This window comes from Podarcis cretensis (genome assembly GCF_951804945.1).
Source record: "Podarcis cretensis genome assembly, chromosome: 1".
In the NCBI taxonomy this organism is placed as follows: Eukaryota; Metazoa; Chordata; class Lepidosauria; order Squamata; family Lacertidae; genus Podarcis; species Podarcis cretensis.
In genome coordinates this window covers 4033293-4059366 of record NC_137170.1, presented here as the reverse complement: position 1 = coordinate 4059366, position 26074 = coordinate 4033293, and the positions used below count along the sequence as shown (strand labels likewise).

The window sequence follows — 26074 nt, the reverse complement described above, 5'->3', positions numbered from 1 at the left end:
AACGTAACAAGGTCCTCCCTGGTCCTGAATGGGGTAACTGTGCCCCTGAAGGACCAGGTGCGCAGCCTGGGAGTCATTTTGGACTCACAGCTGTCCATGGAGGTGCAGGTCAATTCTGTGTCCAGGGCAGCTGTTTACCAGCTCCATCTGGTATGCAGGCTGAGACCCTACCTGCCTGCGGACTGTCTCACCAGAGTGGTGCATGCTCTAGTTATCTCCCGCTTGGACTACTGCAATGCGCTCTATGTGGGGCTACCTTTGAAGGTGACCCGGAAACTGCAACTAATCCAGAATGTGGCAGCTAGACTGGTGACTGGGAGCAGCCGTCAAGACCACATAACACCGGTCTTGAAAGACCTACATTGGCTCCCAGTACGTTTCCAAGCACAATTCAAAGTGTTGGTGTTGACCTTTAAAGCCCTAAACGGCCTCGGTACAGTATACCTGAAGGAACATCTCCACCTCCATCGTTTTGCCCAGATGCTGAGGTCCAGCACCAAGGGCCTTCTGGCTGTTCCCTCACTGCGAGAAGCAAAGCTACAGGGAGCCAGGCAGAGGGCCTTCTAGGTGGTGGCGCCCGCCCTGTGGAACGCCCTCCCATCAGATGTCAAAGAGATAAACAACTACCAGACATTCAGAAGACATCTTAAAGCAGCCCTGTTCAGGGAAGTTTTTAATGTGTGACATCTTAGTTTACTTTTGGTCTTTGTGAAAGCCACCCAGAGTGGCTGGGGAAACCCAGCTAGATGGGCAGGGTACAAATAATAAATTATTATTATTATTATTATTATTATTATTATTATTATTATGTTTGTCCCAGTCAGAACTTTAACTCCAGAGAAAATCAATTTGCATCAATAATACAATACAACGAACACCATCAGAGCACTCCTAAATCTCTTTATAATGGCCCAGCCTTTCTACATGGACAGCACTCAAAAATTCAGCCACTATTAAAGTAATTTGATCATTCCTGTCCCAGAGCAGGTCCTGAACCGTTGGTAGTGCAGAATTGAGCCTGTTGAGTTGTAAGGCCTCTAATAATTGTCTTCTGGCATAAATGCCAAAATCACAAGAAAAGAAAATATGCTGCAAAGTATCAGGTTCCTGTTTACTACATTTGCAGAGATGCTCTTGTGAACAGCTATCATGGGAGTTGTAGTTTATCAGGGCTCCTCCATTCCTGACCTGTATGCGATTCTGTTGTGGGCCGTGGACCTGAAAATGATGCTCCATTTGTGTCTCTTCCCCCACCTCAGCTCTTCTGATTTCTGTGCAATATTCCTTGTCCTTTGGTTCGTCTTCTTGTCCCCCCTGTGCAAACTTCTCCCTTGACTCCTCCTTACCTCGGAAGCCCCATAACCTTCTCTTCCCCCTTGTGCTTCTCCCCACTCCTGGCTAACCTGTGCCCAGACCTCGGTGGCTGGAGCTAGCAGAGAGGAGCGCAGTGCTCTGCCTGACGTGGCTGGCGAAGGTAGAGGAAACCTTTTCCCACTGCCATAAGCCCATATGCATGGAGAGAGAGAGAGAGAGAGAATGAGTGTGTGTGAGTGAGAGAAAGCTCTTCAGCACCATGCCTTTAATGCCCCTCCATTTACCGTATTTTTCGCTCTATAAGCCGCACCAGACCATAAGACGCACCTTGTTTTTGGAGGAGGAAAACAAGAAAAAAAATATTCTGAATCTCAGAAGCCGGAACAGCAAGAGGGATCGCTGCGCAGCGAAAGCAGCGGTCCCTCTTGCTGTTCTGGCTTCTGGGATAGCTGCGCAGCCTGCATTCGCTCCATAAGACGCACACATCATTTCCCCTTACTTTTTAGGAGGGGAAAAGTGTGTCTTATAGAGCGAAAAATACGGTATTTCTTTAAAAAATTAATATGAAAGACGATTGGCCTGCCTCTTGTGTGAAAGAGCCGCTCTTCATTTTAATGGGCAAAAAGGGGAAATGGAAGTATATTGGCTATCAGTGTTGATTCTTGTAGGCTCAGAAAGAAAAAGGTTAAGCCTTAGCTTTTAAGTTTGATCTTACAAGGAATACGGGTAAGCTCTCTTAAACTCGAAACCAGTTTTTTTGGGGCGGTGGGAATGAAGAGTGGCTCTGAGATCCCATTTTCTGTCCTTTCATCCTTGGAAATGCCATTTGTGGCAATTGCCGTTGGTCTTGTTTTTTGCATGCCTTTCTTGGAATGAGCACGTTGACGTTTGCATGTCTGGATTTTCTGAGGTCTCTGGGAAATGCAGTTCCCATGGGTTTCTGGGCTTCCACACAGAATGCCAGTGAATGTGTGCTTTCTAACGTTGCTGCGATGGAGAAATGCTTTGTGTTTTTAAGTGCAGCATTATTGCATCTTACCTGCAGGTTTGGTTCCAGGGGTTCTGCATAGGCACAAAAGCCAAACCCTTACAGCCACCCCTGTAGCTAGCAGCAGAAAGGAAATAGAGAGAATCCCCCATTCTTCCAGAGTCCATGCGAAGAGCCAGCCTTGCCCAGCCAGCAAGATGAAACGCTTAAAAGCAGACCAGGTGCAAAAAGAGATAGGACAGAGACAGACAGACAGACAGACACCTGGTCCAAAACCCTGCAGAGCTGCTGGACTCATCCAGACTTCCTTTGTTTCGTTTTTTGCAAAATTGGTTTTATCAATTTTTAACAAATCAACCACAAATTGAAGCAAATTTAATTTAAAAAATCCAAAAACTGCTTTCCCGCACTCCGTTTTTGATATGTCCATAGTTTCCTCTTGTTGCTGCATTATTTTCCCAGTTATTTCTACTTCACATTCCACTCCTTACAATTAGCCTTATATTGCAATAGTTTTTTGTTGTTTTTAACTTACAATCCTTAACCATCAACTATCCACTTGCCAATTCCTGCACGCTATTTTAACATTTCCAGTATGTACAAGGGAGATTACTCAACAAATTATCAATCCACAATAAATCAATAATTACGATTTCTAAAGTAAATTCTCCAGGCTTCCTTTTCTAGCCACAGGCCTGCGCTTTAAAACTTCGTGCCCAAACAGTTTCTTTGTTTTGTTTTTTGCCCTGGTGCTTTCTCTGCAAAAAAAACCAAAACCCGCTCTTTCCTGCTAAATCGGAGCAAACAGCCATCCATGGAATACTCGAATTGCTGTTTCAGCATTAGAAAGTTTTTTTCTGGGGAAAGTGGAGGGGACGGGGGACACAGAGCTTCAAAGAGCAGACCTGTGACCCTAAAGGCTTGGTTACTCGTTGTTGTCAAACCAGTCTCTCACCCAGCGCGAAGAACAGCCAGTGACGCTCCTGCAGATGATCTCGGCAATTGAGCAGGGATATTGGGGTTCTGGGCGATCTTCTGAGGCACTTTCCCTACCTTGGATCAAATCTATGCTTCCAGGTGCCATAAGAAAGCTGCAGAGATAGTACAGGATAGTGCACGCCCCGGAAATGATCTCTTTCAGCTTCTGCCTTCTGGACGAAAGTACAGGCTTATAAAGACTAGGACTAGCCGCCTGAGTAACAGTTTCTATTCAAATGCGATTTTGGCTTTAAACACGTTTAAGGTAGTCTCTATAGGGACGCGGGTGGCGCTGTGGGTTAAACCACAGAGCCTAGGACTTGCCGATCAGAAGGTCGGCGGTTCGAATCCCTGCGACGGGGTGATCTCCCGTTGCTCAGTCCCTGCTCCTGCCCACCTAGCAGTTTGAAAGCACGTCAAAGTGCAAGTAGATAAATAGGTACCGCTCCGGCAGGAAGGTAAACGGCGTTTCCGTGCGCTGCTCTGCTTCGCCAGAAGTGGCTTAGTCATGCTGGCCACATGACCCGGAAGCTGTATGCCGGCTCCCTCGGCCAGTAAAGCGAGATGAGTGCCAGAACCCCAGAGTCGGTCATGACTGGACCTAATGGTCAGGGGTCCCTTTACCTTTTTAAGGTAGTCTCTATGGGAGTATATTGTATTTATTTATGGGGTATCAGAGTTTCTGGGGGCTAACCAGGCTGGGATAGCAGGCTTGCTGGTTTCTGAATGTCTGATGTAGATTTTCGATTTCGTTGTTCCGTATGGGACAATGACAATAAAGATTATCGTATCGTGTCGTGTCCTTGCGAGGCGTCCTTTAACCCCCTCCCTCCTGGCCCTTTCCTCTCGCGCAGCAGCTGCTACACTCGGGCTCCAGCGTGATGCTTAGCCCGTCGCAGCATCCTCGCGACCTCCAGCAGCAAGGCTGCCCTGTGGTCCCCTGGGAAGAGTACCAGCAGCTCCAGCACCAGTTCCTGCAGGAGGAGAGGAGGTGCCAGCGCCTGCAGGAGGAGCTCGAAAACCGTCCCTTGGAGACGAACATGCCCCAGGTATGTCCTCCATGCACACACTCTTTCTCTTTCCCCTTCGTGGTCCTGGGGCATAGAGAGTCTTCACTTACAGTAGGCGCCTCTCCATTTCTCCTCTTCTCATCACGGTGACCCTTTTCTCTGTTTATGCCAGTTGCAAACCCCACCCCAGTCTTCCCTAAAATGCTCCGTAGATACTATCCTTCTCTTTGTTGCACCAAAGCATGACTCTCCTGCATTACTGTGATCAGTGTTTTGTTCGTTTGTTCAATTGCAATATCTGTAGCCGGCTCTGCATTGCCCAAAAGGCACCGCAGAGTCCCGGGCAATCTGCAGGATTTGTATTTCTGCAAAGTAGGGCAAAGTACTTCTTCACGCAGTGCATGGACTGTGGAACTCTCTCCCACATGAGGCAATGGGGGCCACCCACTTGGATGGCTTTAAAAGAGGCCTCCACATGTGGTGGACAACCACCATAGGACAACCACCATAGGAGAAATATGCAAAATAACTAAGCAAGTTTTAGAAGTTACCCTAGAATTGGCCCTACTAAACATCTTCCAAGACAATAATGCCCACTTACATCACAAAGAACTCATAACCCACCTACTTTCAGCAGCCAGAAACAACATAGCCAGACACTGGAGAGACCTGTCAGGAGTAAGCATGGATTAATGGTACCAAATAGTATGGGAAACTAGAAAATTAATCAATAAACTGAAACTGACATAGGGACAAATAGAAGAAGACGCCTTCACCCTGTTATGGCTCCCCTTTATCACACAGCCCAACAATAGTTCTGGTTACAGGTAGGTAGCCATGTCGGTCTGCCGTAGTCGAAACAAAATAAAAATAGAAAAAGTATGCATGCACACGAAAGCTCATACCAATAACAAACTTAGTTGCTCTCTATGGTGCTACTGGAAGGAATTTTTTTTGTTTGTTTCGACAGCCCAACACGACGACAACAAGAATCCACCAACAGCAGACAAATCAATATGGCTAACCTGATCCAAAACACTCACCCCACACACACACAAAAACAAAGTTCACCACAGCCAATCACAAATGAACAACCACACACATTAGCCAACCCTAATCTCTCACCACCAAAGGAACACAAGCAGAAAGCAAAGAGAACCCGCACAAGCGACACTGACACAAAACCCCACACATACATTAAGTAAAATAGAAACATTGCCCCCCGACTCCACCCCCACCCCAAGCCACCATGACCCCCTCCACCTCTTCCCCCCTTTTCTTCCTAATGTAACGCTCATGTCTCAACCAATGAAACTGATCTGTAGAAAATGCAACTTGGAAAAAGAGACATTGCACATACTTTTGTAAATCAAGAAATCTTTAATAAAAAATAGGGTGGGACATTCATGGAAGAAGAGAGGACTAGTCGGCAGAGCATGAGACTCTTGATCTCAGGGTCATGGGTCTGAGCTTTGTGTTGGACAAAGGATTCCTGCACTGCAGGGGGTTGGACTACAACTCCCATCATCCCTGACCACTGGTCCTGTTAGCTAGGGATGATGGGAATTGTAATCCCAAACATCTGGAGGGCTGGAGTTTGCCTATGCCTGGACTAGATGACCCTCGTGGTCCCTTCATGTGCTGGGCCCAGGGGTAACCTGAGTGACGCAGTCCAGGTCCAGTCTCGAATCCAAGGAGTCAGTCCGACAGGGCCAAGGTAGGACACGAGGCAGGCAGATTATGATGCGCAAAAGCGAGACTTTGCTTGAGAAGGGACGTCGGGGGGAGAGTTGGAGCCCACAACAAGAGCGCACAAGCCCAAGGCAGAGGCTCAGTGACCAAACTGGTCTAATGTGTGAATTGGGCATAAGAACCTGTAAATCTAAAGAGGGAAGTTTCTACCACATGTGGTGGAAATGTGAAGAAGTTAAAAAAAATTGGGAATCCATATACAATGAACTGAAAAAAATACTTAAATACACCTTTGTTAAAAAGCCCGAAGCCTTCCTTCTGGGAATGATCGGAGACGAGATTAAGAAAGAAGATCATATAATGTTTCAATACGCAACTGTAGCTGCCAGGATTCTGTTAGCACAAAATTGGAAAACCCCAAATATCCCAACCGTTAAAGATTGGCAAATTAAATTATTTGAATATATGGATTTGGCAAAAATGACACAGAACATCAGACAGCAAAAAGGTACAAAGCTTATTGACGATTGGACCAAATTCATAACATATATGGAAACAAATTCTAGAGATGTAAAAATCACAGTAGGTTTAATATGACCCTTGCGATGTGTAGACGATATAAAATGAAAAACTGCAGAATGGATTTAATATTTACATAACCCAAAACCGAGATGGAGGGAAGTCAACCGTTAGTTGTTGTTAATTAATGTTTGTCTTCTGGTTTGTTCATGTGTTTTGTATTGGTTGGTGTTTTCTGTTTTCTTTGGTGTGTGTTGTTTATTTTTGTTTTTCTTTTTTTGTGATTTGGTTATAGAAAATGAATAAAAAGATGTAAAAAAAAAAAAAAAGAACCTGCAAGCTCTCCAGAAGCATCGCGTAGCTGGCAGGTGTTGCGTGGCGAGTTCTTCCCCCCCCCCCCGGTGGAAATAATGACACGTGACACAATTATTAAGGTTAATAGGCTAAAAAAGGCCACAACTTTTATTGGTTACAGGTGATGAGCGGTATTGGCTTAGGCACTGGTCCTAACCAACTATATCCGACTCCAGCCCGTCCGCTTGAAGTCCGGGAAGGGTTAACCACCAGTAAGGGGAGTCCTGCTGATGCACATCAACTAGGAACTCCCCCGGGGTTACCGATAGGGGGCGTGGCTTAGGCCCCCACCTCCCTAGGCTTCAGACAGAGCCACACACCCCCGGAATCCTTTACTGGACTACCCTTCAATATGTGGGGCAGGTGATGGCATTACCTCCCCTCTTCCAATTACCGAACTATACCAATGCCTAACTGCCAATACCCAGAAAGTTGTGACGATTTGCTATGAGGTAGGCGAAAATCAAGTGGCTGGTGCCAGTTTGCCAAGTGGGGAAATTCCTACCAGGCCCCTCAATGGCGACCAACCGAGGTCCATAGAAAGGTCAAAGAACGGAAACCTTAAAGGGCGGGAGGGTGGGAAACCGGAACAGCTGATGAGCGGCAAAGAGGGAGATGCTTTAAATAGGGCAGGCCACGCCCCCAGAGTCAGCCGATTGGTGACGCAGCCGGGAATCCCCCCAATCCCGTGGGGCTGGGCTGTGAAACCCGCAACCCCACCTCCTCTGAAGTGCGGAAGTGGCTTTGCGTGGCGAGTTCCCCAAATGGAAATAATGGCACAGGTGTCTCCCTGCTTGCCCTTTCGCCACAGCTGAGACTAATCTTTAACCGAATGTTCTTTGCGATTCCGCTGCATGTTAAGCTTGCTATTCCCCAGGAGCTGGGCTTGCTCTTCCGTAAATGTTGGGCTTGCTGTCCTTTCCTCTTTATTCCCCAGCACTCGCTGATGTGTCTGTCTCGCTGTGATGGCTTAAGCGGCGCTGTTTGTCTGCATTACTAACTGTGACGTGCTGTTTTGCAAAAGGCTGTGTGTGAAGCGTGTCCTCCTTGCCTTCTCTCCCTAGGCCTTGCTTCCGGAGCAGAGATCGGTTCACGCAGATACGTACAGACGGATCGGTCACCTCTGACTTCCCTTGGCTGCTAAATCCACCTCATTCCTTACTCACACATACTGGCATAAGCGGAGAAACCCAGGGATCAAATTGCTTTTTCTTTTTCTTTTTCCTTTGTTTTTTTTTTTTTTTAAAGTTACTTTAATTTAAAACCTCTCCAGTATTATGTTTTCTTCCCCCTTATTTATTTTTCCTCATAATCTATTTTTGTTTCTTTTTCTGCGTGGGGAGAAAAAAGAGAATCACACATTGTTGTCTATTTTTTTTTCTTAAATTTCTTATGAATCATTTGTGTTTTTTTTAATTTATTTATGTTATTTAAAAATTGCTTATCCAGGGGAGTTTGGAAAGAGAAAGGTTATTTTTTTGCCCTCAAATTTTATGCTGTAACTATTTTTTGAACGAAAAGGTACAAATTTTTTATATATTGGATTTGAAGGAGAAAATTTGGGTTATTTATACAAAGTTTTGTACAAGATGTATCAATACTTTTTAAGCAGGGAAAGAGCTACACTTTTTTATTTTAATTGGACAAATAAAATACACATTTTAAATATGTGTGTGTCGTCTTCTCTTACTAAACCATGGGGGGGGGGAGGCGTGGGGACCTCCAGGGGCTCAATCTGGCCCTCCAGCGTAGCTGTCAACTTTTCCCTTTTCTTGCGAGGAATCCTATTCGGAATAAGGGGATTTCCCTTTAAAAAAGGGAAAAGTTGACAGCTACGCCCTCCAGGCCCTTGGAATTCTTCTCAGGCCTCCATTTCCAAAATATAAGATAAAAAACAAATAAAATAAAACTTACCGTACATGGAGCAACAGTGTTTTGTGTTGTGTAGGCTGCTCCCTAAAACGTCACTGGTTTGCTCCTTTCTATATACAGTGGTACCTTGGTTCTCAAACTTACCCCGTTCCGGAAGCCTGTTCCAAAACCAAAGCGTTCCAAAACCAAGGTACGCTTTCGCATAGAAAGTAATGCACAACGGATTAATCTGTTACAGACTTTTAAAAGCAACCCCTAAAACAGCAATTTAACATGAATTTTACTATCTTACCGGTAATTGTATTTTTGTGCAAATGGCTTTAGATACCTGTTAGCTCCTTTGTTGGCCAACAATTACTTTGATAAAATACATATTTTGTTATGTGCAAATGGCGTTAGATACCTATTATGTCCTTTGCTGGCCAACAAAGGAAGAATGGCAAGCTAGGCTTATGGACTATGCAGAACTGGCTAAACTGCCAGAGAGGATACATGAGAGAGACAACACTGATTTCATAAAAGAGTGGGAACCATTTATAAACTATATAAAAAGACAGTACAGTCATACTTCGAGTTGAATGTGCTTCAGGTTGAGCGCTTTTGGGTTGTGCTCTGTAGCAACCTGGAAGTAACGGAGTGCGTTACTTCCAGGTTTCACCTCTCGTGCATGCGCAGGTGCTCAAAATGACATGCGCAGAAGCGGCAAAACGCAACCCGCGTAGACGTGCCATCGAGTCTTACATTCCATTCAGAATGCGAATGGGGCTCCGGAACAGATCCCGTTCGCATCCCGAGGTACCACTGTATAAAGATTTTGACTTATTGGCAGATTTTGACTAAACTTTCACAACTGTGTAAGAGGCAAAATCAGCAGGGTACAGAATTTGTTTAATGAATCAGTACGGAAATACGGGGGAAGCCAAAGAGGGAGGAGGGGAGAAATATGGATATATAAATTATTTAATTAAGATTTATGGAAAATTTGTTGTTATAATTTGAAAATTCAATAAAAATTTTATGAAAATATACATATATACCTATTAAGTCCATAAATGACCATATGGCATATATTCAACACAAAAACGGGGACAATTTGTTGTTGACAAAGGACAGCTGGACATAGAAAGGGCCCCATTACCTTCAGTAGCTGAGGGCCGCATCAAACCTAAGTCCGGCCCTGCTCACATGGACAGACGAAATTCAGATATCTGTGGCCTATGAGGAAACGGATCTTGGGGTCGTGGTGGGGGATAACTCAATGGAAGCATCAGCCCCATCTGCTTCAGCTGTGAAAGGCAAATCCCACACCTGGGATTGTAGAAGCATAGAAGTGGGGAGTTGGAAGGGGACCCGGGGGTCATCTAGTCCACCCCACACAATGCAGGTCTCTCAACCGAAGCAACTGCCTTTATTGTAGCACTGTCTTGCTGGAAGCGCTGTGGCTCAGTGGTAAGAACATCTGCTTTGCGTGCAGTAGGTACCAGGATCAGTTCCTGGCAGGAACTGGAAACTCCCAGTTTCTGGAACCCTGGAGAGTCGCTGCCGGTCAGTGTAGGGAGTACTGAGTTAGATGGAGCAGTGCGCTGGCTCTGTATAAAGGCAGCTTCCTCTGTTCTTATGGTGCAACCACATCTGGAATACCGCATGTGGCTCTGATCACCTCAAAAAGGACATTATAGGTAAAGGTAAAGGTACCCCTGCCCGTACGGGCCAGTCTTGACAGACTCTGGGGTTGTGCGCCCATCTCACTTAAGAGGCCAGGGGCCAGCGCTGTCCGGAGACACTTCCGGGTCACGTGACCAGCGTGACATCGCTGCTCTGGCGAGCCAGAGCCGCACACGGAAACGCCGTTTACCTTCCCGCTGGTAAGCAGTCCCTATTTATCTACTTGCACCCGGAGGTGCTTTCGAACTGCTAGGTTGGCAGGCGCTGGGACCGAGCAGCGGGAGCGCACCCCGCCGCAGGGATTCGAACCGCCGACCTTTCGATTGGCAAGCCCTAGGCGCTGAGGCTTTAACCCACAGCGCCACCTGCGTCCCAACCACATCTGGAATACCGCATGCGGCTCTGATCACCTCAAAAAGGACATTATAGCTTTGGGGAAAGTACAGGAGAGAGCAGCTGAAATCATAGAATTGGAAGACGGACCCCCAAATGTCATCGAGTCCAACCCTCAGCAGTGCAGGAATCACAGTTAAAGAATCCCTTGACAAGCGGCCATCCAGCCTCGGGTTAGAAGCCTTCCATAAAGGGTGATGGGACACCGACAACAGCATGATAGAGGTTAATAATAATACAGTGGTGCCCCGCAAGACGAATGCCTCGCAAGACGGAAAACCCGCTAGACGAAAGGGTTTTCCGTTTTGGAGGTGCTTCGCAAAACGAATTACCTATGGGCTTGCTTCGCAAGACGAAAATGTCTTGCGAGTTCCTGAGGGTTTTTCCCCCTTTTTCTCCCCTTTTTCTAAGCCGCTTATCAGCTGATCCGCTAAGCCGCTTAACAGCTGATCCGCTAAGCCGCTTAACAGCTGATCCGCTAAGCCGCTTATCAGCTGACCCGCTAAGCCGCTTAACAGCTGATCCGCTAAGCCACTTATCAGCTGATCCGCTAAGCCACTTATCAGCTGATCCGCTAAGCCGCTTATCAGCTGATCCGCTAAGCCGCTTATCAGCTGATCCGCTAAGCCGCTTAACAGCTGATCCGCTAAGCCACTTATCAGGTGATCCGCTAAGCCGCTTATCAGCTGATCCGCTAAGCCGCTAATAACGCTAATCCGCTAAGCCGCTAATGGGCTTGCTGCGCAAGACGAAAAAACCGCAAGACGAAGAGACTCGCGGAACGGATTCTTTTCGTCTTGCGAGGCACCACTGTAATACTGTCATAATAATTTTTATTTATACCCCACCCTCCATGGCCAGAGCCGGGCTCAGGGCTGCTAACAGCAATAAAATCACAGTAAAAACATAATGCCGGGGAACCAATTTAAAATACAGGTTAAAATACAATTTAAAATGCAGCCTTATTTTAAAAGTAGCCGATAGATCAAGACCATAAGGGGAGGGAAACATAAGGGTCAGACTGAGTCCAAACAAAAGGCCAGGCAGAACAGCTCTGTCTTGCAGGCACTGCGGAAAGATGTCAAGTCCCGCAGGGCCCTTGTCTCTTGGGACAGAGCGTTCCACCAAGTCGGGGCCAGTACTGAAAAGGCCCTGGCCCTAGTTGAGACTTGGGACCTCCAAAGTGTTGTCATTTGTGGACCTTAATGTCCTCCGCGGGGCATACCAGGAGAGGCGGTCCCGTAGCTACGTGGGTCCTAGGCCGCATAGGGCTTTAAAGGTCAAAACCAGCACCTTAAACCTGATCCTGTCCTCCACCGGGAGCCAGTGCAGCTGGTATAGCACCGGGTGAATGTGATCCTGAGGCGAGGACCCTGTAAGGAGCCTCGCCGTGGCATTCTGCACCTGCTGGAGTTTTTGGGTCAGCTTCAAGGGCAGCCCTGTGTAGAGCGAATTACAATAATCAAGCCTGGAGGTGACCGTCGCATGGATCGCTGTGGCCAGAATTATGCATGGTGGTGTTGTTTAGTCGTTTAGTCGTGTCCGACTCTTCGTGACCCCCTGGACCAGAGCACGCCAGGCACTCCTGTCTTCCACTGCCTCCCGCAGTTTGGTCAGACTCATGTTTGTAGCTTCGAGAACACTGTCCAACCATCTCGTCCTCTGTCGTCCCCTTCTCCTTGTGCCCTCCATCTTTCCCAGCATCAGGGTCTTTTCCAGGGAGTCTTCTCTTCTCATGAGGTGGCCAAAGTCTTGGAGCCTCAGCTTCACGATCTGTCCTTCCAGTGAAAACTCAGGGCTGATTTCCTTCAGAATGGAGAGGTTTGATCTTCTTGCAGTCCATGGGACTCTCAAGAGTCTCCTCCAGCACCAGAATTCGAATTCACCTGGAGCAGGAACCGGCAAGCCACTCCAGTATCCCTGCCAAGAAAACTCCCTGGACAAAGACAACAGGCATATGAAAATACTTACTGTAACTAAATGACCAGTCGCATTGCAAGAGCTCAGTTTTGCCCCCCCCCATGCCTGTCCGCCCCCTAAATTCTGGCTACACCCATGGAATGGGGTTTTAACTTGGGTGGGTGATGTTTATTTGGGGTGTGTGTTTTAAATTGCTCTTTTCCTTGTTATTTGTTTTGCAACACAAGAAAATCTTTAATAAAAACTAATTTTGAAAAAAGACCAGTTAATTGCCCTGCAGCCTAGCAGGACTGAGTCTTCATATTGCGCCCTTATGTTCCATTTTAGGGTGGACAAGAGCATCTGCTCAAAACCATGGAAAAGCGCATGATGGATGTTGAACAGCAGCTGAGGCTGGTGAAGAGGCTGCTCCAAGACAAAGTCAATCAGCTGAAAGAACAGGTGAGCCTTTGCCCTCGATCTGGAGCAGCTAACCTGTGGTTGCAGGATTCTAATTCCCATCATCCCTGACCACTGGTCATGCTGGCTTCTGGGGCTGATGGGAGTTGGAGTCCAGCAACAAATGGAACGCAAATGGTTCCCGCTCCTGTTTCAGTCATCGAGCGATGGTTCCTCAACAGCTCAAGGAATCACCAATATGTGGGATAAATATCAGCTGCAAATAACCAGTATGCTTAGTTCTAGTTAATGCATGAAGGGGTTAAGACCACAGAGTAAGCCATCCTCCCAGGCTTTGCTAGGTCACCCACCACCCCTCACTTTGGGAGAAAATTTTGGCAAAACTGGGTGAATTGTCTGGGCTGATTGATCTAAGGCCAGACCATGTGGCTTTACCAAATCGTCTTTGTGTTTCTATACAAATAATTTAGAAACATTTATCAATTTTGAAACTAAGTTTTGCTGATTGTGTTGTCTTGCTGCTGTATGGAAAAGCATATGAATCTGACCTTTGAAGAGTTAGTAAGTAAAGCATTTTTAACTTACCAAACAGGTGGTCTCTTTCAATGCTAAGGGAAGAAAGGGGAACTTTGGAAAGAAACTTAGGAGGGGAGATTATAAAGTCTAACAAATTATATTTGCACACTTTTCTTTGCTTGCCTCTCATCAAGAGAGTATTTGTCCCCAACCTGGATCTAGAAATGTGAGGAATTTCCCTTTTTTTCTTTTAAGCCAATTACAACCAAACATTTGACAACCATATGTCAGGAGTGCTCTGATGGTGTTTCCTGCTTGGCAGGGGGTTGGACTCGATGGCCCTTGTGGTCTCTTCCAACTCTATGATTCTATGATTCTATGATTTAAAAAGCACACAACATGAATATTTCGGGTTGAGTTGGGATGAGCACCTTGTTGGAATTCATGGCCGGTCAGAGGTATGTGCCTATCTCTCCAGGCACCGGCTGAATTCTTTTGACCTCCCTCCGGCGACTCCCGGCAGGAAATACACACGAGGTCCGTTCCGGCGATTTTCCTCAGGCTGTGAGAAAAACACACCAACTGCTTCTCCTCCTCCTCCCTGCTCTCCAGCATATCCCCAGGGAGGGGAATCAGACTCAGACAGAAATGAATCTACATTGCTTTTATTCCTGTCTTTCACTTCAGTACAGAGAAAAATGTCTGCTCTCACCAACAAACAGAGAGAAACCTCCAAACTCCACCCATGTACATCCTGTACAAGTCATATGACACACACTGAGCTCACATCCTGTGCTCAATAAGGAGAATGGACTGCCCCTTTGTTTCCATGGCAACAGTCACATACATCCTGTCTGGCTTTCCAGCCACAAGCAGCTGACTTGGCTGCTAGAGCCTTTGCTTGCTGCTGCATTGCTGCTTTAGAATAACATACTCCCCCTAAAGTATCAATGCGTGCAGCGAGCAAAGCGTCATCCAGAGAAGAAAACAAACAGTTGTTATATGTATAACACTCCCCTGTTGTTTCAGTTCCACCCTTGGAACTACCCGCCACTGGTTTTACCAATGTACCTCTCTGGTTGTGTGACTTCCAAGGAATGAGTGCTTCTGCATTACCTTGGTTAGCAACTCTCTGTTGTGCCTTTGTCTCTGACTCAGACACAGCTTCAATTTGACCTTGGTCGTTTACAACAGCAACACATGCAATGGCTTGGTTGGCAAACTCTTTTGAATACCTCTTGCGTGGTACACCCTTCGTTGCTCTCTCAGACCTACGTAAGAGGTGCTGCTCTTCCTTGCTTTCTGGTTCAGCCTCTGAACTCTCTGAAGAACCAGTACTAAGCTTAATCAGTGGTTCATCCTCCTCTTCTGAGGGTCTAGTCATTATGTGAGATGTCCTCTCAATGACTGTGACAACTGAGCTGTCTGAGCTATCGCTGTCATCATCAGTACTACTGAACTCAATAAGATCAAACTCATCATCATCATCATCAGAATCATCATCATCTCCTGTGGGAAATGTGTGAACAATCACTCGCTCCTGTTCAGGAGCACTCTCTAGAAAATTTGTGAGAATCACCTTACCAGATTCAGACAAAATTACTCTGTAGAGACCCTTTTCATAACCCACAAAAATGCCTCTGGCATTCTTTACTCCACCTGGAGCTTCTGTCCTCACATGAGACCCAAAAACCTTGAAATGGGCAATCGAAGGTTTTCTGTGGAACAGTTTCTCAAAAGGAGAACTTCCCAATTCTTTTGAAACCTTTCTCAACCACGTGTAACAAAATGACATTAGCGACTCAGCCCAGTACTCATGTGGCAGATGTGAACTAAGCAATTGCGCATGCATTCCCTTTTGCAATTCTTTGTTCACCCTAACACAAACACATCTGTTCCAAGCTTCTTCGGAACTAGCAATTTTGTGTCTTATCCCTTTCTTCTTCAGGAACCTCTGGAAATCCTGTAAAAGAAAAATTGGCTTCTCATCTGTGCAAAGACAATCTATGTCAGCATCATGCATATTTTTAACCTTGTCACAAAACTCTTTAAACCTTTCTAAGGCTTCTTTCGGTCTCTCCAAAAGATAAATCCAGACAAAACCTGTAAAAGAATCAACACATATTAGGTAATACTTTGCATTGCCTCTAGATGGTGCTAAAGGACCAATCACATCAGCATACACCCGCTGAAATGCCCTGTCGACCCTTGAGGTGACCTGCTTGGCGTTCTTCTTGGCTACACCTGCAAAAGAAATCATGTTAGAATCACAAGAATTACATTCCATGTAATCACTTTGATTAAAAGTCAACAAATACAGTCCATCTTTCTCTTTGGCAGAAAGATACAACTCTCCATCTTTGTAGATCTCGCAGTGTTGATCATCATAGGACAGTTTTAGTCCCTTCTTGGCAATCTGCGAAACGCTGAGCAGATTGTACCTCAACTCTGGAACCAAATAAACATTGTTTATAGTCAAGTTCAGACTTTTAAGATACACAGTCCCAATTCCGGTGGCTTCCAGCTCTTGACCGTTGGCTTGTTGTACAACGAAGCTTTGCTTCTTAAACGACGAAAACAAATCCCTGCGATGGGTCATGTGAACCGTCGCTCCCGTGTCTAAAACGAAGGAATTCCCCACTTGTGGTGTGGCTTTTAGGGACATCAAAGCCTTTGCAGGCTTCGCCTGTGACTTGGCATGACTTCTGTCTGATGCCTCAGACTTCGTGGAGCTTCCCTTGGCTCCTTTGTTCTGACGTGGCTTCCTGCAGTTCCGCTGAAGATGCCCAGTCTGTTCACAATTGTGGCATCGGACAACGTTCAAAGCTACGGCATTTTCTCCAGTAGCAACAGCAGTGGGGGTGTTAGAACTCCGTTCTTCCCTCCCCCTGTCCTTGACTTCCAGGGCGGCAAGTCTGTCATGTTCGTTCAGAACCACGGCAAAGACCCTGTCCGAAGTCAAGTCTTGCGCTGGGAGAGACCCCAGCTGACTGGCAACCGTTTTGTAAGTCCGATTCAGGCTGTTGATCACCATGAAGCAAAACACTTCCTCCTGCAGACGGAAATTGCGTTCCACCATCTGCTGACGCAGAAATTTCATTTCCGTCAGGTGCGCTTGAACATCTCCATCAGGCGCAAGCCTCAGGTTAGTCAGCTTTTCAAAATACAGCAACGCTGAAGAACCTGCATCTCTCTGATGTGTCCTTCTCAGCGTGTCCCAAACATCTTTCGCGTGCTCTAAATCTTGTATATGAATAAGCTGAGAGTCTGACACGCACAGAATTATAGCGGTTCTGGCCTTTACATTCTGTGACTCCCAAGGACGCGTTGGTGCTGCAGGGATGGGGTTCTCAATCACCCCAAACAGTCTCTGATTCTGCAGCAAGGCCTTCATCTTAATAGACCAAGATGCATAATTGTCACTGGTCAAAAGGGGTGGAGAAGGCAGGCCTCCCCCTTTCTTGGCATCCATTTTGAGTCCTTGCATTGACTCTCAAACACAAGCCTCTAAAATCCAATAGCTGGCTTGTTTACACTCTGTGCACCTGGCAGCTCTAACACTGGCTGCTTGGAAAGTCCCTTTCACAGTTCCTTTGTAAGGGCCTAGTCAAAACACGAGCTGTTTGTGCCTCTCTGGGCATAGCCTGACTTCCAGCCCTTATCTTGAAACTGGCCTGCGTTGCTAAGCAACCACATTCCTTTCCTTGGACAGGAAAAACCACAGGAATGTTTGGAATGCAGACTCTTCTCTCTCGGAGCTGTTTTTCCCAAACGTTGCTCCCATGAAGCAGAGAATTAATCCATCTGCATTCACACTCTTAAGCCCGAAAATCTCATACCTGGGCTCCGTGGCTTGGCTTTCAGCTTCTTCTGGTCAGCTTCTAGCTGCAGAGAATCAGCCTCCATCTCAGGCTTCCATGGAGAGGGATGAATACAGTCTCCTTGATGCAGACTCCCATGGATCGAAGCAACCGTCAACTGCTACCATTGTTGGAATTCATGGCCGGTCAGAGGTATGTGCCTATCTCTCCAGGCACCGGCTGAATTCTTTTGACCTCCCTCCGGCGACTCCCGGCAGGAAATACACACGAGGTCCGTTCCGGCGATTTTCCTCAGGCTGTGAGAAAAACACACCAACTGCTTCTCCTCCTCCTCCCTGCTCTCCAGCATATCCCCAGGGAGGGGAATCAGACTCAGACAGAAATGAATCTACATTGCTTTTATTCCTGTCTTTCACTTCAGTACAGAGAAAACATGTCTGCTCTCACCAACAAACAGAGAGAAACCTCCAAACTCCACCCATGTACATCCTGTACAAGTCATATGACACACACTGAGCTCACATCCTGTGCTCAATAAGGAGAATGGACTGCCCCTTTGTTTCCATGGCAACAGTCACATACATCCTGTCTGGCTTTCCAGCCACAAGCAGCTGACTTGGCTGCTAGAGCCTTTGCTTGCTGCTGCATTGCTGCTTTAGAATAACACACCTGGGGTTGTGGGGTCAGGGTAGAGCATTATGGAACACAGATCTTGTTTTTGCACCCTTGGGGAGCAAGCCCACATTTGCTGCCTGTGTTTTCCAGCTTGCCAAGAACACGAAAGCCGACGAGATGGTGAAGGACCTCTTTGTGGAGAACGCCCAGCTCCTGAAGGCCCTGGAGATGACCGAGCGGAGGCAGAAGACCGTGGAGAAGAAGAACTACTTGCTGGAAGAAAAGATTGCCAACCTTGGCAGGATCGTCAAGAACCTGACCTCGCCCACCTTGGGCTCCGCGGCTCAGCTGGGGTCTTAGCAAAGCCATAATCGCCTGTCTCTGCACAGCTGGGGACGCACTTTACTTAAAGCTGCCTTTTCAATGCTGCCTTTTTAACATTAGTGACAACAGCTGCCCTTTGGGCTGTTCCTTCTCTGCCCCAAAGAAACCCTGATTCTGTTCTTAGGTGCACATTATCCCCACATGCGTTGTGGCGCAATGTTGCTCTGCCAGCCCTAGAAGGTGGCCAGATCGAGGTTTATCTTCTCATCAGGGGGTTCAGGAAAACCCAGAGCTCTTAGAGCATCTCGTTTCCTGATCTGATGGGGCAGCGGAGGTGAGAAAACAGATGGGACGCTGCCAGAGCAGAGAGGACCAGCTGAGGACAAGGGAGATTTCAACCTCAGGCTCTTGGGGATTGAGGGGAAGTCTGGAGATGGATCTCTTCAGGGAATCTCAGGGCCAGGATCCAAACGTGGACCTCAGGGTGCCCCATAGCCCACAAGCATCACTGCCCACAGGGCCACGTTGCTCAGAAAGGTGAACCAAGCCTGGAGAACGTTCAATAAAGGGTGGAGAGCCACAGGCCGGGGAACCAATTGCACCCCATCCTTGCCTCTCTAGATGCCCCTCTGGCCACAGCCCCTCTCCAGCCCTGCTTCACACACCGGTGGTCTGATTCAGTTTAAGGCTGTGAGGTGCCTGTGTGCATCTCAGAGCGAGAGAGAGAGAATATATCTGGCTTTCATGTGCCTGGAATGTACCTACAGTTGTTGTTGTTGTTTAGTTGTTTAGTTGTGTCCGACTCTTTGTGACCCCCTGGACAGAGCACGCCAGGCACTCCTGTCTTCCACTGCCTCCCGCAGTTTGGTCAAACTCATGCTGGTAGCTTCGAGAATACTGTCCAACCATCTCGCCCTCTGTCGTCTCCTTCTCCTTGTGCCCTCCATCTTTCCCAACATCAGGGTCTTTTCCAGGGAGTCTTATCTTCTCATGAGGTGGCCAGAGTCTAGGAGCCTCAGCTTCAGGATTTGTCCTTCCAATGAGCACTCAGGGCTGATTTCCTTCAGAATGGAGAGGTTTGATCTTCTTGCAGTCTATGGGACTCTCAAGAGTCTCCTCCAGCACCACAGTTCAAAAGCATCAATTCTTCGGCGATCAGCCTTCTTTATGGTCCAGCTCTCACTTCCACACATCACTACTGGGAGTACCTACTTTACATAAGTGTAATGGCTGCATCCAGTGCTCTGCTCTGCCTCTGAGAGCCCTGCCCAAATTGCCCTGCAACCTTTGGGTTGAAAAAGGTTCCCCACTCTTGCCTTTTGGGATTAAGGGGAGCCTGCAGGTGGGTCTCTTCGCCTCAGACCACCTCCCCAACCCCAACGTCAGCGTGGCAGAAAGAGGAGAAGCACATCATGGGGTTGTGGGGTGGTTGTGTGGGCAAGGGGAGATGGTTGCCCACCACAAATGGAAGCCAAGGAGAAGTCCTAAGGCCCTCCTTTCTGCAGGTGGCACCCACAGAATTCTGCAAACTGTTCGGACGGGGGGGGAATAATTGACTTTCAGATCGGAAGGGGCATCGTTGGGTGGTCAAAGGCACTTGGTGCATGCAGCCGGTTCCTGCCTCAACCTCAGGAATCTCAGGGAGCCATAGTCTGTATATCGCAGTATCATATCAAATGGCCACTCATGAACAGTAGTAGCTCCCGCTTCACAAATAAAGGCTTTATTGAGCCTGTCTGGTTTTTAAGGCATATCTGGCCATTTTTATTCATCTGCCCCAAAGTGAATTGCAATCCCTGCATTTCAGGGGATTGGACTAAATGATTTTCAAGGGTCCCCTCCCAACTCTTCAATTCTGCGAATACCAAAATTCTCAATAACCCAAATTCCATGCACATATTCAGATGAACAGCTGTGAATGCTGTCTCAGGATAGGTGCTTCAGTTAATGTGGTCTGGGTGTTTTAAATGTGTGGTGCGCACATTCTCAGCCTTGCTTTCAGTTCCTGATTTTCCATGGGTGTCTTCTGCAACATGCCATTGACGCAATAATAGTGCTTTCGTAGTGGATTAACATTGGACCACCCACCCTCCCTCCTGTGTTATTATTTTGCAATGTTTCGCCAGTGATTTATTGCTGTCTGGGGGGGCACTCTGAAAAGTTACAGGACTGGAGGTAAATAAGTATGTCTACCTCCAAAACTTATGCAGGCACAAACAATATTGAAAGCGGGGTTGTGTATAACCGCCCCACTATGGCATCATAAGGGCAAATAAAAATTATGCCTGCATTCTGGGTAGTTGCTGAGAGTCACAGCTGACCATTGCAGGCCAGGTTAAACAGTTCCATGATGCAATCAGGAACCATGAGTCCTGTGGGTTTTCTGGGAAATTTTCTGTGCAAATTAGGGGTCAGTTGCATCCAAAAGTTTTCAGATGACCTAAGTGATCTCACTCAGCCGGTTCATTTCACACATTTTATTTTACGAACAAAACGGACCACTTCGTAAAACGCCAAGTTTGCCCGATACTTTTTTGCAGCTGGCGCCTGGTTGTCGTTACTGCCAGGTAAAGGTAAAGGTAAAGGTACCCCTGCCCGTACGGGCCAGTCTTGACAGACTCTGGGGTTGTGCGCCCATCTCACTTAAGAGGCCGAGAGCCAGCGCTGTCCAGAGACACTTCCGGGTCACGTGGCCAGCGTGACATCGCTGCTCTGGCCAGAGCCAGAGCCGCACACGGAAACGCCGTTTACCTTCCCGCTGGTAAGCGGTCCCTATTTATCTACTTGCACCCGGAGGTGCTTTCGAACTGCTAGGTTGGCAGGCGCTGGGACCGAGCAGCGGGAGCGCACCCCGCCGCAGGGATTTGAACCGCCGACCTTTCGATCGGCAAGCCCTAGGCGCTGAGGCTTTAACCCACAGCGCCACCTGCGTCCCGTCGTTACTGCCAAAGGTATGGCAATTTTCCGTGGGAAAACGGAGCTCTAAGAGAAGCCTTCCCACCCTCAGGTTGCAAAGAGTCGTTGGCCACCCTGCCGTGGACAGCAGCTTAGAGACAATGAAACTTGAACATGCCTTAACTCGTGCATTTAGCTGTGGCCTCACCTCTGCCGTGTCAACGCCAGAGGGGAATGCTCAGGGAACAGCACACAGATCCTATAGCCATGTAGCTTTGCGTGAGTCCTTTCTTCTGACTTTACGTGAACACCAAACCCTCTACTGAGTTGCTGCTAGGAGACCCATCGCCAGCCAGCCAGAACAGGGAGCCCTCTGGCCCATGTCCAAGGCTTGTTAGTCTATTACCACACAAGGCAGCTCCACATATTCCCTCTTGTTACCGGAAAAATCCGAGGGCTCCCTTGGACAAAAAGTAAAGACACCAACCAGAGTAAATTGGAGCAAATCAGCAGCCTGTAGGCTTGGCCTTTATTGAACTGTTGCAACAGGGTGTTCCCCTCACTTGCAGGTGAGAGAAAAGACACAGGAAAATGGTGTGCAAGACCTTATAAAAACTTTTGAAATTCCCCTCCTCTAGGTCAAGCCCACCCCTAGAAACATCATGCATACATTACAGAAAGGAGGGGTTGAGGGAGGAGTTGTGGTGTTAACCTGAGTGTCCTGTCACCTGGCTGGTTCCCTTCTCTCCCCCTCCCCATGAGTCACTTCCAGGAGACAAAGGGGAGTTTGCAATTTCCTGCCCCCAGAGGGAAGATCTGATCAGTGTCCTTTGTTTCAGTCCATGCTGAATCCACTCCCATATGCAAGTTCTTTGTGATCTTGATTGTCTTCTGTCTAGGACCATCAGGGTTGGCATAGCAACTGGGCAGGGCTCCTGTGGATGTGCTGGGATGCTTAAGGGATTATGGCTGACCAGAACCAAGCCACCCCCTTTTGATAGTCCTTGTCATATGGAGTAAAATAAAAATGGAACAGTGCAAATCCGATGTATGGTTGATTTTCTATGAATTTGTAACAGAAGTGTGGCGTATGGAGTGTGTGAGTGTGAGTGTGTGTGAAGTTTGTACAAACAGAATGATTGGGGTGGGGGGTGGGGTTCCTGCTACACTCTATACCCTGGAGGATGTGAATGCTGAAACCCACCAGTTGCCTTAATACAGAGACCAGGCACCAGCTGAGATTGCAGAGGGTTGGACCAGACGATTCATGGGGTCCCTCCACAATTCTATTATTCCTCTTCCTGCAATTGAGCTGGTGCATTCCCCTAACCTGTTCAGAGGGGCAAGTCCCACACACTCCTTGGGGATGCCAGTTTTAGGGGAATCAAGCCATTCACCATCTATGGTTCCCATGACGTGATTGAAACTCTAGGGGCCTGAGAAACAGCCTCGTGGTGAAAAAATGCTCCATAGAGGCTCAGCAAAGTCCTAGCCTGAGTCTCTTTTGAAAGCACTGCAAACCTAGTTTTCGTTCACATGGACTCTCTTGGGCAGTTTTACCTCTGTGTATTTGGCCTTGCTACGTCCGCTGGGACTAATTTTAATGGTAACTCTCATGCATTTTCGTTGCCTTGTCATCCCATCCTGAGCCCTTCGGGCAGGCAATAAATAGAAATCAATAAAATAAAATGAGGCAAGTGTTGTCATTTTTTGAAAGTGCAGATTCTTTCCGTTTTCAATCACGGCTGCGTTTCGTTCCATAAAAGTTTGCAAAGCATGTAAAACACCTTGAGGCTTTAACAAACGAACAAAAAAAGTTCAAAATGAAAAACGGAAAGCATTTTGCAAAGAAGTGTTGCTGTTTGTAAAACTGCTCGTGCGAAAGGGGAAAGTGATCAAAGAAAGAGGAAGGAGGTCCCAGCCTCTGGCTCAGGGCTATTTCTCAGTCTGAGACTTCCTCTGAGCAAACTTGAAAGCCTCTTTATCACCGTCAGAGCAAGGCCACCAGTTGCCCCAGTGCTCCAGCAGATGATGGTATAGCTCCTGCTCAGTGGGGCAGGGGGATGTCCCAGAGTTGCATTCCTCCAAATCCCTTTGTTATAAGAAAAAACGGCTCCTTTACCCTTATGGGGTGTCCAAGAGCCCCTATAGAGTCCTCCTGTAGGTTCTCTATCGGTAGGAGAAAATAAAACAAAAAAATTCCTTCCAGTAGCACCTTAAAGACCAACTAAGTTAGTACTTGGTATGAGCTTTCGTGTGCATGCACACTTCTTCAGATACACACACAGATACATGTGTATCTGAAGAAGTGTGCATGCACACGAAAGCTCATACCAAGAACTAACTTAGTTGGTCTTTAAGGTGCTACTGGAAGGAATTTTTTAATTTTGTTTTGACTATGGCAGACCAACACGGCTACCTATCTGTAACTGATAGGAGAAAATAACAGAGACCAACCAGAGAATGTTGAGAAGCAAAGCAGCTCATAAGCCTGATCTTTATTAAACTGTTGCAACAGGGTGCTCACTCACCACACGCAGGAGGGAGGAGGAACCCAGAACATTGGCATGCAAGATCTTACATAGACCTTTGAAATTGCCACCCTGTAGCTCAAAACCACCCCCCAAAACATAATACATACATCACAGAAGGAGGCGTATTATAGCAGAAGAGGTGGTCTACAGCAGAAATCCTGTTTGCCAGGATACCCGATAACGGTCACTGATTGCTTTACCTGGGCAGCCTGGCTATTCTTTTATAATGGTCAATACTTTAGTTCCTGAATCCAGGTCACAGGCTCACTCTATTCATGCACAAATACCCCCTTAAGACAGGATTTGTGAGTAAAGAGACAATGGAGACAGTGGCGGTGCTTCAAGCTTTGGCAGGGGGGGAGGCAGAGAGCAGATGGGGGCATGGCTGGTGTGCGTCCTGGGGGCGTGGCACGTGTCCTGGAGGCGTGGTGCACCACCTGCAGGGATGTGACGCCCAGCGGGGGGGCAGCCATGGTACGCTCCCCCCGCACCCCTGTTCCTCCGCCAGTGAGTGGGGAGGCTTTTCCCATTTCCTTCCTCACTGCAGAGAATTATTTGAGGTCACTGGAGGAGTCAAAATGGTTTCAGGATTGCTCTCCTGTACTATTTCAGACATGTGCTTCAAGCTTTGGCAGGGGGGGAGGCAGAGAGCAGATGGGGGCATGGCTGGTGTGCGTCCTGGGGGCGTGGCACGTGTCCTGGAGGCTCTCCTGTACTATTTACATACTGATGTATGTATTTGCCTTGAACATTTATGAACATATGATTTATATATACTGTGGTACCTCTGGCTGCGAACAGGATCCGTTCCAGAGCCCCGTTCGCAACCTGAAGAGAAAGCAACCCGTGTCTGCGCATGCGCGGGTCGCGATTCACCGCTTCTGCACATGCGTGTGACGTCATTTTGTGTGTCTGCACATGCTCGAGCGGCGAAACCCGGAAGTATAGCTGTCAACTTTTCCCTTTTCTTGCGAGGAATCCTATTCGGAATAAGGGAATTTCCCTTAAAAAACATTGACAGCTATGCCCGGAAGTAACCCTTTCCGGTACTTCTGGGTCGCCGCGGGACACAACCTGAAAAGACATAACCTGAAGCGAACGTAACAAGAGGTATGACTGTATAAGTGATATGGAAGGGGGGGGGCATGTCTTCTTCACCTTCTTTGCTACAATATATCCATTTATTTCCAATTGTCAATGTCAAAAGGGACTAAAATCTATAAAATTCATAGAAAATCAACGAGCCAATTTGCTCAATTTCTCTAGGACTCCATGACACCTCCCCTGTCCTCCATAATCCCTCAAGCAAGGTGTCAAGACCCTAATCCTGTCAAATCACTCTGCCAAGCCTTTCCTCCGGGCAATGCCAGTACATGGACCATTGTCTTCTCATCACCGGCACTCAGGATGTGCTTATCTGCGCATATCTCCAGCTCTGCATATTCCCCCCTCCCTCCTCCATATGTTAATCCTGTGTAACCCAACCTCTTCTTAATGTATTCATATTGCAACTGGGATGTATTTTGCACTGTATTCTGCGACATGGAGGGAAGTTTCAAAAGTTCATGTCACCCCTTTCTCGCTGTTCAATCTCGCCTTGAACCTGTTGCGCAATAAACTTGGATCTTCTGCTGTTTGCTCCTGTCTCCGGCTGAGCTCATTTTCCTCCGCAGGGACCCGCGGACGTAGTCCGACGAGCTGGGTGGCAGAGCAGCCTTGCACCCAGATTTTACAATAAGATATATATATCTCAGAGACCTTAGAATTCCTACAACACCTTCCACTACAGAAAAGGAATCACATTGCTCAGAAAAGGAATCACATTGTGCTCGGAGACATGAAAAGCCTCCAAAAGAGAGAGGCTGGGTCTTGCTTTCTTGCCCAGGCTAGACTGAGGGTGCTACTCAGAGGTGCAATCCCACCACTGCTCAGCACGGGAGCTTTGGCCTGCTCTGTCGCCAGCCTGGGCCGGTTCGCCCCTCCTTAGGCAACCTGGTAGCCCCTGGCTCCCCGGAGAGCCCCCATGTTGATGCTGACCTTGGCCAGGACACCTGCTCCACGTAGCCACCGCAGCCTAGAACTCCTGGACTCAAGCAATCCTCCAGCCTCAACCTCCCAAGGAGCTGGGATCACAGGCAGCAGCCACCATGCCCGGCTGGCGCTCTGCAGCGGGATTACAAAACCCAGATTGCCCATCAGCCAGGAGATGGCAGCAGAAGAACGCTGTACTAAATCGATATTCGCATTATTTACAGTGCTAAGAAA

General features: G+C 47.6%; 1 protein-coding gene across 11 annotated transcripts in view; it reads left to right on the top strand.

Moving 5' to 3' along the window:
* NIN (ninein) overlaps positions 1-22964 on the top strand; it is a 144346-nt gene extending 121382 nt beyond the window's left edge. For 4 of the 11 annotated variants that reach the window (XM_079979024.1, XM_079979025.1, XM_079979027.1 and 1 more), the window contains 3 exons: positions 4135-4329; positions 13033-13146; positions 18207-19157. In XM_079979024.1, the coding sequence (XP_079835150.1) occupies positions 4135-4329; positions 13033-13146; positions 18207-18416 (519 nt within the window). In that variant the 3' untranslated portion in view covers positions 18417-19157. Of the gene's footprint in view, positions 1-1413; positions 1475-4134; positions 4330-7919; positions 8094-13032; positions 13147-18206; positions 20931-21360 lie in introns of those variants that run through there. The other 7 variants (XM_079979026.1, XM_079979023.1, XM_079979021.1 and 4 more) reach the window with 5 other exon arrangements.
* Positions 22965-26074: the final 3110 nt, after the last annotated feature.